Genomic DNA, 14,617 nt, shown 5'->3' on the forward strand with positions numbered 1-14,617 from the left:
GAAATGCAATATCACATTAAGGGTCACTGTGGAGACCTTACTTGCTGTGGAGACCCTACCCCCCCCCCTCCCTGGAGAGCATCCTCAGCCCTGTTCTTGTCCTGTCCCTCTGTCCAGGAGGCTATCTCATTATTCCTGGGACCTAGCCTCACCTCGCTTGAACAGATTCCATCTCACCCGCCACCTCCCATGACCTGGCTGCCCCACACCCGAGGCTGTGTGTGGAGAGGCTGCAGGGGTACATGCCTCCCTAGGAAACACCACAGGACATGGAGTAGGGGCCAGTCTTCAGCTCCCTTGGTTGCTGGCACTCAGCCTTTGTGTTTTGCTGAAAAAATGAATGCCTGAACCCAAAGGAGAGCTCTTCCACGACCTGCCTTCCCTGCCTCCCCACCTGCAGGGCCCCCACACCCACACCCTGGTACCTGGGGCCAGGAAGGTGGTCCATCACTCCCACAGGAAGCGCACATACCAGATGGTCTCGTTCTTCAGCTGGGGCCCAAACAGGGGGTTCAGCTGAGCCAGGATGGCGATGAGCCAGCTGCAGGGGACAGCAGAGTGGGGGATGGGCTCAGAAGGGATTTACCCTGCACACCTAGGGAGGTCTTGGCCATTCTTTTCTTTTCTCCTAGAGAGCAAGTCGCCAACACAGTAGGTGGCACAGCTTGTACATGCGCCCAGGGCCCCAGGGAGCTACCCACACTGCAGCAGGCAAGGGGCACTGGTCTGGGGTTTGTGGGTTTTGATTTGGCTTGATTTGATTTTTTGTAGATTTGTAAGGTCCCTGAATTAGGGCTGGAACAGGGATCTGGGAAACAGTGAGGCAACCTCAGGGGTCTTTGGGAGCCACTCCCATGGGGGTCCACAAATATCTCTGGTTTGGACTCCCCAGTCCAATACACAGGGGTGGGGGGTGCAGGAGAGCAGTGCTAGCCTGGAGGGGCGGTATGCCAGAATGGCCTTTTTTCTTTGGGATGCTGGGGACAGAACCCAGGGCCTCACACATGCTAGGCAAAGGCTATACCACTGAGCTACACCCACAGCCCAGAATCACACCTTTCTGGAATAAGAGGGAGGAATATCCCAGGACAGGAGAAACTGCGGGGCAGACAGCCTTGCGCCTGCCGACTGCTGAGCCACTTCTATCCTTCAGGCCAGGGACATGAAGGCATCCCAACAGCAGCTGTGCATCTGGGTGGTGTCTGGCCCTGTCCCTTAGGGCAAAAGTCCCCATTTTGTTTGTCCATAGTAGAGGCCTCAGAAAATTTTGAGAGTGCCTGGCTCAGAGCCCCTATCAATGGTGCTCTGCCTGTTTCTGCAGGAAGGGTCCAACTTTCACCTCAGAGTCCCCTACAGCAGCCTTGGGAGCACCCAGTGCCAGGAAGCCATCAGGAATCTTACTTGTTTTATATCAGCATCATCAGACTTTATGTCTTGAAATATAATTTCTAGGTGTGGAATTTTCTTAAAATGTCTCTGTGAAACTAATCTGTGGCCTGTTTTCCTATACGCTGATTCGGTATTAAATAATTATCCCATATCTTGTGTGTATCCCATTTCCCCAAAATTCTGGCCATCATCCTTTATGTTCTGGTTTCTGATCCATCAAATTTAGCCCCTCTGAGGCCCTCCCTGGGGTAAATGAAGACATTCTGCCAAACTCTGAAGGACCAACAAACAACATTAGAGAAAGGAACTTATAGATGATTTTTCCAGGGAAAGTGCTAAAAGAAAAACAAAAAACAGAAACAAATAAAAAGCAACCTGTGCCCAGGTACTTGCATCCTTAGGTTTTATGAACCTCCAGGGTACTTGTCCCAAGTATGAAGAGTTGTTCTTGCTTACTGCTTCTAACCCAGCTGCACTCCAGTGCCTGGGGCCACTCATTAAAAAATACAGATTCCTGGGCTGGGGTTGTGGCTCCGAGGTAGAGTGCTTGCCTAGCATGCATGAGGCACTGGGTTAGATCCTCAGCACCACATAAAAATAAAATAAAGATATTGTGTCCACCTAAAACTAAAAAATAAATACTTAAAAAAAAAATACAGATTCCCAAGAGCAAACTGGAGACCTGTCTGTGATGCTGGATCCAGGGTAGAACGTGAAAGCTATGTTTGAAGGATCCATTTGGGTGACCAGCCAGGTCCAGGTACCACTGAGCTGGTCCAACCCCATTCGTTCCACAAGTGGGAAAACTTGGCTTGTGGTTGCTACAGAATTCATGCAGAGCCAGCACCAGAGCTGGAGTCCATGACTCCCCTTATGCCCTCATCTGATCTCACGACCCCTGCACATAGCCTTCACTCCTGTGTTACAGATTCAGCCATTCAAGCAGGGTTCACTTCGAGGCAGAGAAAAGAGCAGGCCAGGGCACAACAGGAGGACAAAGCTGAGGAGGGCAGTACTTACAAGAGGTAACAACACACAGCGGTGGCCATCAGCATGGTGATGATCACTCTGCAACAGAAGAGGACACAGGTCAGAAGGGTGAAATCAGCACTTCCAGAAGGCCTGGCTGGGGCCAGAGAAAGAGCTCCTGGTGTCAGCTCTGTTCCCAATGGCCTTTCTGATGCCACAGGAACACAGAAGGCTGAGTCCTATCAGGGTAAGAACTGCAAGATGTAAATGAAAAATTCAAATGTCATGGGAAGGCTAACCTTGCCCACATCCAAGCCATGTTACCAACACTTGCCTTCATCTCCCTTTTCCATCACCTAAGATTTCTCCATCTTAATACAAACATGTTGAGAACAGTCATTGCCCAGAGCTGCACATTGTGGAGTGGCCTCTGGGATGCAAAATTCACTGGACAGGGAAAAAAACGTAATAGAGCAGAAATCAGAGCAAGAGGCAAGGAGACCTTGAGACATTTTTGAGGCTGAACTGTTATAAAGTACAGGGACTAGCAACATTGTATCTAATCAAAACTGAAGACAAAAGCTTAAAATGCAGCAGGAGAGATGTCAGTTGACTCAAAAAAGAACCACCAAATTTGGCAGAAAGAATGACACTAAAATGGTTTACAAAGTGAAGTGGAGGGACCCTGCAGCCCTGAGGATTTTTTTTTTTTTTTTTTTTTTTTGGTATCAGAAATTGAACCCAGGGGCACTTTCTCAACTGAGCCACACCCCCACTTTTTAAAATATTTTATTTAGAGACAGGGTCTCCTTGAGTAATTTAGGGCCTCGCTAAATTGATGAAATTGGCTTTGAACCCGCCATACTCCCTCAGCCTCTAGAGCTGCTGAGATTACAGGTGTGCGCCATCACGCCTGGCTGACATGGCAGATTTTTAAGAACAATGGCAACACTCATTTATCCAAGCAGCCTCCAGCCTTTTAGCTTAGGCTAAAACTAATCCAAAGCTGGGCCTTCGATCTCAGATCTAAAGCACTTCCAATTGGTGCTGGAGAAATTAGTACTTGCTTGATCCCTTATTTCGATATTACCTAGCAATTTTGTCCAGTCCTGGTTGGCACTGGGTGGGTAGTGCTGATCAGACAACGGATTTGTGAGGACAATATGAAGCAGCAAATGGTGAATGGCGCAGAAATATGCTAATGAACCTTCTAAAATTAATAGCCCCTGTCCTTGTTTTTTATATGCTTTGTTATGTGTATATATTCTTTTTTCTTCTGTGCCTTTTGGTAACAAAATGTGCCATACACTGCTGTTTTAAGTGCATTATTTCAGGTATTAGCAGCCTTATGAGGCAGGGATCATAGTCATCCCCATTTTACTATGAAAAAAACCGAGGCCTGACATTTGTTCAAGGTCCCAGAGATGGCGAGAAGCTCAGAAATCGCATCATAGTCCATCCGCCAGTCAGGAGGGGACGACAGCAACTACAATGTCGCTTGCTCTTCACCTCAGTATCTGCCCTTTCTCCCCGGCCTCCTGCCTGTTCCTGAGCTGAATGCAGCCCGAATGCGGAGACCTGGTGGAGGCGTCACAGAGGGGTGCCCCGGCTGTGGGCGCTGGCTTGCAGCAGGGAAACAAAAAACAAAAAGGAAAGGAAAAAAAAAAAAGTCGCCCCGGGGTGGAGGGGTGAGCCCAGGCATGGGAGAGGGGAGGGGGCGTAGGCAGCCAAGCCTTGAGCGCCTTCCTTACCCGCGGTTGGGTCCCTTCGGCACGAACCAGGGTCCGGCGAGGCCGATGAGACCCCAGAATGTGGTGAAGATGATGATTGGGAGGGCAAAGGAGTGCGTCGTCATAGTGGGCGCGGGATGCCCAGGCTGAGATGCTGGCCGGAGAGACGAGACAGACGCTGCGCTGGTCCGGACAGCGGGTAGCAGGCAGCTGACTGCAGACAGCGGGCAGTGAGCATGCGCAGAGGGACCCAAGGTGGGGGTCTAGGCTCTCCTCTGGGCACGATCCGCGCACGCGCATCTCGGGGTCGGGCCTGGTGGGTACGCAGCCTTTACACTGTCACTCAGCGGCAGAGGGCGGTCCTTCCGAGGACCCCATTTGTTAATTGGCTGAACGGTCCCAGGACCTAAAGAAACGCCCCCCTCTAGGTGTACTGGGGACCCACGCTCCTTTTTTGTTCCCAAAGACCCCTGGCGCCGTGGGTCATCCCAGAGGTCGTCCCTGCTTTGTACCCCGATCTTGCGCTGCAGCCAACGATCTCCCCATTCTCGGGGCGGCGGACCGGGATGTGGATCTGGGGTCCTGGAAGCCGCAGTAGACGAGAGCGGCTGAGCTGAGCCCAGTTAGGGGGCGGCAGGATCTCAGCCTGTGCTCTGGCCCTCAGTGGCGGGCGGCGAATGCGGAGGGGCCAGGTGGGCGCGAGGGCTGACCCCGGGCAGCCCACACTCATCGGGTTTCGGCGCCCTCTCCTGGCTTCAGTCTAGGAAACCCAGCAGCGGCTTTGTGTTTAGGTTCCCGACTCCGCGCACAGCTACTGTCCGCTTAAATATAGAGTGGGGATGGCAATTCCTATGAAGTTGCTGGGGGACAAAGTGAAGTGAGCATGGGGACAGCACCTAGCATAGTAGGGCGCTCTTACGGTGAGTCTGATTTTGCCCCTGGGCTCTTTGGAGACGAAGAGCGTCTATCACTATTTTCTGTAGAGATACCTCTACCTGCTGGTAGAGGTCGCTCTAGCAGCAGTCGCCTCCCCAAGCAGCCTGCCACATATATTTTCTGGCTTCAGTGGTTGCGTAGCACGGGAAAGGAGCCTGTGATACAGTAGAGGGGAAATGCCTTATTCTGACGCCGCCAGTGATGTATGGTTCTAGCTATTTTCCCAAAGCAGGAACCAGTCACATCCACCTTCGCCATTCTCTAGTTGAACCTTCTTAACCATCATTTCAACATGTATTTATTGGAGGTGGAGGTGGGTGATACAAAGATTTTTGAGTGTAAAATTCCACCCTCCATCATTTCAGTATCCATGCAAGTTAGAGGTAGGAAGGGAGTGGTACACAAAGATCTTAGGTTTAAAATGCCATCCTAGCCTCGGAGGAGATTCTAATCAAGTTGAGGAGTGATACACTATGTTAAAACTATCATGCTGGTCGAAGACTCCTAGCTCAGCTGTCTCTGTCACTAGTTGAGCTTGATCTTTCTTGGGAACCTCTAAAAGAGGAAAAATGTGACACTATTTTATACAGCTCCTAGAACTCTTGAAATTGCATTGAAATAAACTTCATTTCTCCTGCGTGGTGTTGGAGTTCTCTTAAAACCTACTCCCACTATTCCGACTGATGGCATTTCAGTAGGGAGCACAAGTCAGCTTCAGGACTGGCGCAGGTGTGTGTGCACACCTGTGGGTTTAGGAAGAGTGAGGCTGGCTGTCTTTCCACAGAACATGCTGCTGCTGCTTTTGCTGATTGTAAAAGGGAGAAGAGCTTTGGGTGAAGGATTCCCAGCATCCCCAAGAAAGGCCCCAAACCACCTGTTAGCCAGGCATCTGAATTCCCTCACAGAGCTCATCAGGTTCCTGGAGCCTCAGAAGCTGTCCGGGCTGCAGCCTGCAGATCCACATCCCTCAGAACTTTGTTCTCCCATTTCCCCTCTATGATGGGAGTTGGATAGCCTGTGAGAATTACAGCAACACCTAGGAATTCCTGAGATCAGCTACTCCTGAAGGAACAGAGACAATCTGGGTGGGAGCTGTAGGGTGACCTCCTGTTTACTCCTGCAGAGGTTCACGTCTAGCAGCCACAGATGGAACTTACACTCAGAAGTACTCTGCCTCACAAGCCCCTGAACACAAGAGCTCTTTCTGCAAAACTCCATCTCATTATGTATGGGAGGAAGATGAGGGATGGGTTTTATAGAAACCAGCTTGAGGGTTGAAACAGAAGGTCCCTCATGAAAATTTCCTGATAGGTTGGCCTAGGCAGGTATTTAGTATGGTTCACTGAACCTGGCAGTCAAGAGCAAAGGGCCAGGTACTTCTCTGTCCATCTGTCTTCCTAAGGACATACTGTCTTCTGTGACATTGTTCATAGAAATGTTTTCTGACTTGCCTATAGAAGGCTCCCCAGCCTTCCTAGTAGCAGCTGCTTCAGGAGCTATTGAAGTGGCAGTGAGAGCCCTGACTCCCTAGCAGAAGTCATCTCTGAACAGATGCTGTGATGACAGGAGGAAGTGATAGCCAGATAGCCTCACCTGGCTCCAGGACTTCAGTGTTCTCAGATTCTGGACACTTCTCTGAGTTGAGACACTAAGCCACACTTGGCCCCCACTGCAACATCCACACAATCCTGCTCTCAGAGGTGATCTTGCTGGGACTACAGGAAGAGAGGGTGATAGGGGCTGAAAGTAGTATGTCCTTGTCACCAGATTAATATCTGAGCTCTTTTTACGGAGTTTTTGTTGTTTTCTGAACTAAGGATTGAAACACTGAGCCACGTCCCCAGCCCTTTCTAAATTTTATTTGGAGACAGGGTCTCACTAAGTTGCTTGGGGCCTAACTAAGTTGCTAAGCTGGCTTTGAACTCAAAAATCCTCCTGCCTCAGCCTCCCAAATCACCAGGATTACAGGGATGCACCATTATGCCCTGCTCAATCAGTGGTTTTAATGTCTTTAAAAAAAAATGTCCTCAGATACAGTCGACTCTTCTCTACCAAAAAGACTTGGTTGTACCTCAGCCTCTGTAGTAAACCTTTGCTCTTTACTGCCAGGAAGGATGTGTGGCCTGCAGAGCAGGGCTGCAGTGGCATACTGAGAGCTGGTCCCTTAGGAACTCTTTGGAGTGGCAGGTCTGGCACTACTGGTGGAAAGAGATGTTTTCCCCTCAATAGTCTGGCTTTGATATTCCCAGTAAATCCAATGAGACAGCATTTGTGAAAGGACTCTGCTAACTATGACATGCCAGGTGGCAGGGAGATAGTGGCACTCCTCACTACATCCCACCACTTTCACTGCGAACAGACTCTGCTCACCTCCAGGATCAGAAAGGACAGAGACCCAGACAATGCTGAAGGCACACACGAGCTTCCCTGCCCACCTGTTCTGGGCCCTGTCACCTCTTGAAAGAGGGGTGATCCAGCAAGCTCTGATCAACATCCCTCATCTCCAGAGTCTTAATCAGGGACTTAAAAAGCTTGTGTTGAAATAAACTGCTTTATTCAGATAACAAAAGGTTAAGAATTGAACATGGTTTTTAAACCACATTTGTACATTGTTGAAACGAGAGAAGGCAAGGACACTCCTGGCCAGTCACCTTTGGTTTCTTGGCTATGAAGATGCTTGTGTGAGGGAACTGGTGACCTTGTCTCGAGCACCCTAGGGACTTGCCCTTTGCAACACACAGAAACAAAGCTATGGAGTTGGTTACACTCTAAGGTGCCCAGCTGGGACAGGGGCTAAGCTCCCTCACTCCCCCAGTCTCTATGGCTACTGAAATCAAGTGTCAAGTACAATGCTGGTTACTCAGAATGTCAGCCCTTGTGGGCGTCAGTCATCAAGGAAGGGAGGGCCAAGGGCCAGGATGTGCGCCTGGAGATGCTGTCAAAATTTCAGGCAGGGAAGGAGGTGGAGACAATGGCCAAAGGAAGTGCTTCTCCTGCCTCACAGTGCCCCCCAGCTCATTTCCCTGTGAGGCAAACACAGGCGCATTTCCCACCCGGGTCTCCAGGGCCCAGACTCTAGAACACAGCCAGCCCCTGGACACAGAGCAAGAAGGCCAGCCTGGGCACTGAGGTTCTGACAGAAGGGCACTTGCCACATGGCCACCAGGGGTCCTCAACAAGAATGTCACTTGTCTTCTTTTCTCTTTGCCTTGAGCAGGCAAAGACATACCAGAGGTGGCCCAGGTCCCTCGAGAAACTTGGGGTAGGGCAAACACCTGGGATAAACAGCATTTTCAGTTGCCACTTCAGGGACCAATTCCTCTCCACCAGCGGGAGGCACTGGATGGTGACCACAGTGTGCTGCAGTGGAAAGGGAGGGCGCTTGCTTACCTGACAGTCCCCTCGGCTCTAGAACATCCTTCCAGACTGCTCTGAAGAAAGCTACCCTGAATGCTCAGACTGGTGGCTCACTTAGGGGACTTTGAAGGGATGGAAGACCCACTAGAAGGGCACTTGCTGGAACATCTCTTGAGTCTGGAATCCCTGGGGTGGGACTACAACCCCACCCCTGCCCTGGCAAATCCCTGAACTGCTCAAACGCAGGTGGGTGGGAGAGGGAGGTCTGTGCCCTAGGTGGCCACCTCCCAGAGCTGGAGGGTTGAAGGCCTGTGCTGTCCCTCAGCCCTCAGGCCCAGAGGGCCGGTGTGGAGATAGCTCCACAGGATGGGGGCAGAAGGGGGAAGGAATTCCTGACTAGAGGAACATGAGGTGCTAAGGCAGAGTGTAAGGGGGTAACAGGAAGGAATGCAGGATCCAGGGCAGCTGCATAACAGTGAGGCACCTGGCTGCCAGCATTTCACAGGCTTCCAGCACCTGTTGGCGTAAGAATCAGGCTGACTGCTGGTCAGGGCGACTATGGGTACTTGCACCATAGAGCAGGGCCCCCCTGCAGGCATAAGGCGGGAGTGAGAAGCCCTCCCCTCAAATATTCCTTACTTCTCACCCATGGCTAAGGCAGGCAGAACCTGGACAAATCATCCCGCCCTAATGGGCAGGCCCCTGAGCCAGCAGAGGCCAAGCTGCTGCCTCCCCTGGGGAGGGAAAGTGCTTCACTTCAGGCTGAAGACAGCGGAAGAGACAAAGGACCTGGGCGTGTAGGAGGTCCTCTGTGCCTTTAGGGTCACGTTCTTAAGCTGCAGGATAACCAAAGAGTTCCTGCAGGAGCCTTTTAGAAACTGCCAGTAGCTAAGCCCTGACAGGATGATTCCACATATCTGGGTGGGGCACACTTAACAGGCAGCCCTGGTGGTTCCCAGCAGAGCCCCCCAAAGAGGCTGCAGGAGCATGGGCATGCCTGTCCTGTTGAAGGTACATGTGGAGAGCACCTCAGCCCACAGCAGGACTCTGGGGGCAAAACTTACTGTCCCACTAAGGATGGAGACCTGGAGAGAGCCTTCTCTAATGGTATGGCAGACGGGGAGCCAGCAGGCACTTGGACTCTGCTATACTGCATGGACGGGTAAACTGAGGCACAGAAAGGAAGGAATTGACCATGGCGAGCCACTGCCTGCAGTGGAGCTGGTCTGATCTCACATCCCCCAGCTCCAGACTTGATCCCATGTACTCTTTTGTTCTGATGCTGGCCATGCCCAAGGGCTCCAGTGGCGGTGGGGGGAGCACAAAGCTTTCCTCCAGGGAAAGCACTCATCTCACCGTCCTGGAGCTGTGGAACAAAATCCATCTTGGTGCTCCACGCAAAGGGTTTTCCTCTGCTGCATCCTAAAAGCAGGCCCAAGCGCAGTAGAGAAATGCCCTGATATGCCCAGCTCGCTGGCCTATTTGGAGTGGCGAGGCACTGCTGTGCTCAGATACAACCGTGGGCAATTAGTGGCACACCTCCTAATTACCCTGTCCTTTGGGAATGCTGGTTTCAACCATCTGCCCACTTTCTGGGCCTTTAGGGGCATGTCTGCCAGGACATCCTAGAACCTGCAGAGGGCCTGTTCTCATAAGTTGGGGGAGAAGGGCCAGGGTCATTAGGGGATTCCCAAAGCCTTCTCCAGGCTGTCACTTGCTCAGAACCGTGTGTGGCCCCTGGGCTGGTGCTTGGTACAGGAGTCTCAGGAGGCTCCATGATGCAGTCCTTCAGAACCTCCAGGGCTCCCTGGAGGGCGGGACGGGTGGCTTCGGGGCCACAGGGCCCTCCATGTGGAGTGTTCCCATCCCCTCCTTCTTGAGCCCCGCACCTGTGCAGGAGAGGAGAATGACAAACAGACCAAGCAAAAGAACCAGCCAAGCACGCCCTCAGGCCTGCGTGCTGAAGACAGCGTGCAGGACAGGCTAGGTGGCCCAGCACTGCACCTCGCAACCCTTGTTCTGTCTGGTGTTTTTCCCTGGCAAGGGAGCTCAGCATTGGGCAGGGTTGTGTGTGGGAATCTGTCCCTAGCAGACATGTAGCAATGTCTGGAGGCACTTTTGATTGTCACAACTGGCGGGTACTAGTGTCCACACAATGCATGGAGGCTACCACAGGAAATATTCTGCTGAAGGGTCCACTGCCTGCCCAGGCAGGAGGGTGTCATCACATGCAGCAGTTGTTTCCTCCCAGGTAGAGTACCTGGCCTTGTGGGCTGGACAGCTTGCTGGAGGGCACCCAATGGCGCCTTTGCCTCCTTCACCCCACGTTCCCTTAACTGACTGGTGTGTGCAGAACTCACTGAAGCCCCTCTGGGCTCTCAGTCTCTCATATGGGAGGGACTGCCTCCTGCCCCAGCTGCGGCTTCAGGGCCACTTGGCTTCTTGCAGAGCCTGAGTCCACCCTGGCACTCAGTCCCACTGCTGATGACCACAGGCACAGAGGTGAGAGAGAGAAGGGAAGAGGTGGTAAGGCGAACAGCTAGGAGAAGACACCCACTCTGTCCCTACTGAGCAAACGGGAACAGCCTGGAGGACTCCCGTGGCTTGGGCCTCTGCCTTGGTTCTCAGTGACTACTTAAGAGGGAGATTTCTTGTTTACAGCTGTCAGTAGTGTGCCCTCTGGTGTGACATGGCCGCCCTCAGGCCTGTGACCAAGATGAGCTCTGTGGTCTAGGTGGCCGTTTTCCTGTTCTGTTCACTGCCTGAGACACCTGCCTTCCCTCTGCCTCATCTCCTCCACTGCCACCCCGACCCACGATGTCCTCTTCCCTCCTGCCAATCCCCACACAGCCCAGGGTTGACCCACCCTGCTTAGGACATGATGCCCTGCCCTGCCCCATCCAGTCCTCTAGCTTAATTTCTGCAGGCTTCACTTGGTGCCATCTGTATTACTGGCCAGACTGCTCTCAGGGTTCTGAGTAGACTTACTACCTCTAAGATGAAAACCAGAGCCCCAGGAGGCTGACCTGCGCCCGGCCACAGCCAGGGTGGCTGTCGGGCTGCAGAACTGCATGTTCTTCTCACCATGCCTGCTGCCTCGAGCCCATGCTCTGGTCTCTCTGGGTTGGGTACACACCTGTGAGGGTAGCTCTTATGTCTCTAGCATCCACTGGCCTGGCTGGGCAGAAGCCCCTGGGAACTGAACCTCTTCTGTGGGCTCCCTCACTCCCACTTCTGGCTCTGCATGGGACCTGGCTAATGAGGTTCTCTGCTTTGTCACCCTTGTGGGGAAACTGCCTTGTACTTACTTGTGTGGGAGCCGCCTGGCACCCGGGCACAGGAGTAGACATGGCTGAAACGCCGGCCTGAGGAGGTCAGGTACCAGTGCTGGATGGCAGGCTGGGGGTCGTACTCTGTGACTGCCACACCGTTCACCGCTGTCATCATGAGCATGTTGAGCACCTCATTGGAGAGCTTGGTCCTCTCGTCGGTCCTGATCCGGTTCATGGCCTTGAACCCCCGCTCACAGCAGGAGGTGGAGATGGGCACACAGACCACCACAGCCACAAGCCTGCTCAGCAAGGGGAAGCGGCAGTGCTGGGCCAGGGCGTTTTTACACAGCATGGAGAACGGGAGGTTCTGGGCAGTGGCTTTTAGACCCAGCCACTCCTGCAGCAGCGCTTCCTCACTGTACCCTGTAGGAAGGGAGAGCTCAAAATACCTGGCAAGGCTGAGAATGTCATCATTCCCAAAGTGGGCCAGTTCAACCCCACTGGGCCAGGTCATGGTGTCAAATACCTCCATGCTCTTGAGCTGAGGGGGACGGTCCACATCAAACCGCTGCCGGAGGTACTCGAGCCCAGTCAGGATCATTCTCTCCCTGTCAGCCTGGAACCGCTGCTCTGCCATCTCCATCCTCTCCAGGAAGACGCCATGGAGCTGCCCATCCTGGAAGCCGGCATTGAACTCCTCCTCCTTGGGTCCTGCCTGGTGGCGGAGGGTCTCCAGTGCCACGTAGGCCCGTCCCAGTGTGGCGTTCACCTCTGTGATCAAAACGATCTCCTTCTGGCACACCTCAGACAAGGGCCTGTAGATGCTAAGGAAGTCCAACAGGAAGTGGCAGAATTTAATAAAATGGAAGCCCTTCATCAGCTTCAGCATGCCCTTGGCCCTGTGCCCAATCTGGCCCCCTGCTTCTGCCACACTCTGGAGGTGCCTTGCCAGGGCAGGCCAGCTCACAATGAGTGCGTTCAGTGTGCGCCTCTTGCTGGCCACCCACCTGACCGCATTCAGGTCCTTTAGGCGGACGATCTCCTGCTCCAGGGCAGCCGCACTATCCTGCAGCTCGCTCAGTCTCTTGTTGGAGGACTGGTAAAACTTGAAGACAGTTCTGATGTGCCTATCACACTTCTTCACCAGGTCAATGCTCCCACAAGCGTCCACCACAGCCAGGTGCAGCCGGTGGGCCACACAATGGACAGGCAACAGCTGGGGGATGATCTCCCGGAACTTCTCCATGAGGCCTCCCTTGCAGCTCAGCATGGTGGAGCCATCAGTCCCCAGGCCTACTACCCAGCCAGGCTTCCGGAAGGGGATGTCCAGCTCATCCAGGGCAGCAATGATGGTCTCAAAGTACCCATCCACTGTCTCACTGTAGAGAGGGGCCAGGGTAATGTATGACTCTTTCACTTCCATCTGCTTAAAGTAACGGATGTAGATCCCCACGCAGGCCTGGTCAGAGGAGTCTGTGCAGCTGTCCAGCAACACACTCACACACGGAGAGTTCCGGATGTCACCAAGGATCTCCTTCTTCAGAGTCTCTGAGATGTATTTGATGAACTGAGTGCATGCAGTGCGATTTCGATACTTACCTAAAATCACAGTCCCAGTGCTCTGGAGGAGCTGCAGGACCTTCTCAAAGTCATTCAGGGGCCTGGAGTGGTATGCGATGGAGTAGGCAGCATTGAAGAAGTGTTCCATGTTGGCCATGAGGTCACTAGAGATCTCTGGGATTAGGGCAGCCTGAGGGCTGTCATCTTTGACGGCCACAGTGTTGACACAGAGTTTGTGTGCCTTGCTGACTTCGTGATATTTTAAAGTCTCCACCTTAAAAGGCCCAGTATAGCCTCGAACTAACCGAGATGATTTGTCATGGAGGGTAGGTCTCTCTCTGCAGACTGAGCAAAAGAGCGTGGTCTCTGTGGGGTCAATTACTAACCACGGGAACTGCCCAAACCACGACCTCTGAATGGATCGGGGTCGGTAAGTCCTCTGGATTTTCCTAGGTCCTTCTGCTTCTACCTCACACGTGCTGGAAGGGCAGTAGGCATAAGATTCCACAGGAGGAGCCGGAAGTGATGCCGATTCTGCAGCCCAGGATTGTGTATCTGCCTCTCTTTCTGCTACCATTTTCTTTTTCCCTTTGGGGGAAATAACACTGTGATTAGTTTTGCTGCCAGAGCTCTGCAGTCTTCTACCAGCTAAGATACTCCCAATCAATAAGTGCTCCTTATGCAAAGCAGAGGAGCTGAAGGTGACCCCTCTTTCTAGAAATCATTAGTGACTTCTACTTAACCCCTCACCGTATTACTTGTGAAAGTCAATCTGGTGGGCTGGGGTTGTATGTAGCTCAGTGGTAAGGCACTTGCCTGTCATATGTGAGACACTGGGTTTAATCCTCAGAACCACATCAAGATAAATAAATAAAATAAAGGTGTTGGATCCATCCAAAACTAAAAAATTAAAAAAAAAAAAAAGAAAGTCAATCTGTCTCCCCAGGAGTAGTGTGTGTCCTTGTGGGTGCTTTTGTTGGCCTCCCCTCCTGTCCATCCTTTTAGCTACTCTGGGATCATATGATGCCTATGCTCAGAAGCTTAATCAATCACCCTTGGCCACAGATATTATTAAAGAAGTGGCATTAATCCTCTTGTGAAATGAGAAAAGAAGGGAGGTAGAGCACACAGGCAGCTACTAGCCAGCAGGTTGTGACTGAGATGCACAAAATTGCTCATTCTCACATTCCTTTCCTTATACTCTTGTCACTATACACCCAGGGGAGAGGGGAAGACAGGCTCGACACCTGTGGGCCACCTGGTTCCTCATGTCCATCATGTCCCCCATGTCCCTTCTCCTGCTAGCTCTGCCACAGAGTCCTTTGGCACTTCTGTTCATCAAAGAACCTCCTTTTCCCCTTACTGTCACAGTTCCTAGACCATTCACACCTGAGGGCAGGCCTT

General features: G+C 52.4%; 1 protein-coding gene across 9 annotated transcripts in view; it reads right to left on the reverse strand.

Moving 5' to 3' along the window:
• The window catches only part of Znf862 (zinc finger protein 862), a 41,183-nt gene that overhangs the window by 1,764 nt on the left and 24,802 nt on the right, over positions 1 to 14,617 (reverse strand). For 4 of the 9 annotated variants that reach the window (XM_071611025.1, XM_071611054.1, XM_071611062.1 and 1 more), the window contains 4 exons: positions 11,690 to 13,801; positions 4,110 to 4,302; positions 2,410 to 2,457; positions 426 to 541 (listed from right to left, as the gene is read on the reverse strand). In XM_071611025.1, the coding sequence (XP_071467126.1) occupies positions 448 to 541; positions 2,410 to 2,457; positions 4,110 to 4,302; positions 11,690 to 13,801 (2,447 nt within the window). In that variant the 3' untranslated portion in view covers positions 426 to 447. Of the gene's footprint in view, positions 1 to 425; positions 542 to 2,409; positions 2,458 to 4,109; positions 4,303 to 7,556; positions 10,863 to 11,689; positions 13,802 to 14,617 lie in introns of those variants that run through there. The other 5 variants (XM_027943345.2, XM_027943346.2, XM_071611035.1 and 2 more) reach the window with 5 other exon arrangements.

This window comes from Marmota flaviventris, chromosome 1 (assembly GCF_047511675.1).
Source record: "Marmota flaviventris isolate mMarFla1 chromosome 1, mMarFla1.hap1, whole genome shotgun sequence".
Classification (NCBI taxonomy): Eukaryota; Metazoa; Chordata; class Mammalia; order Rodentia; family Sciuridae; genus Marmota; species Marmota flaviventris.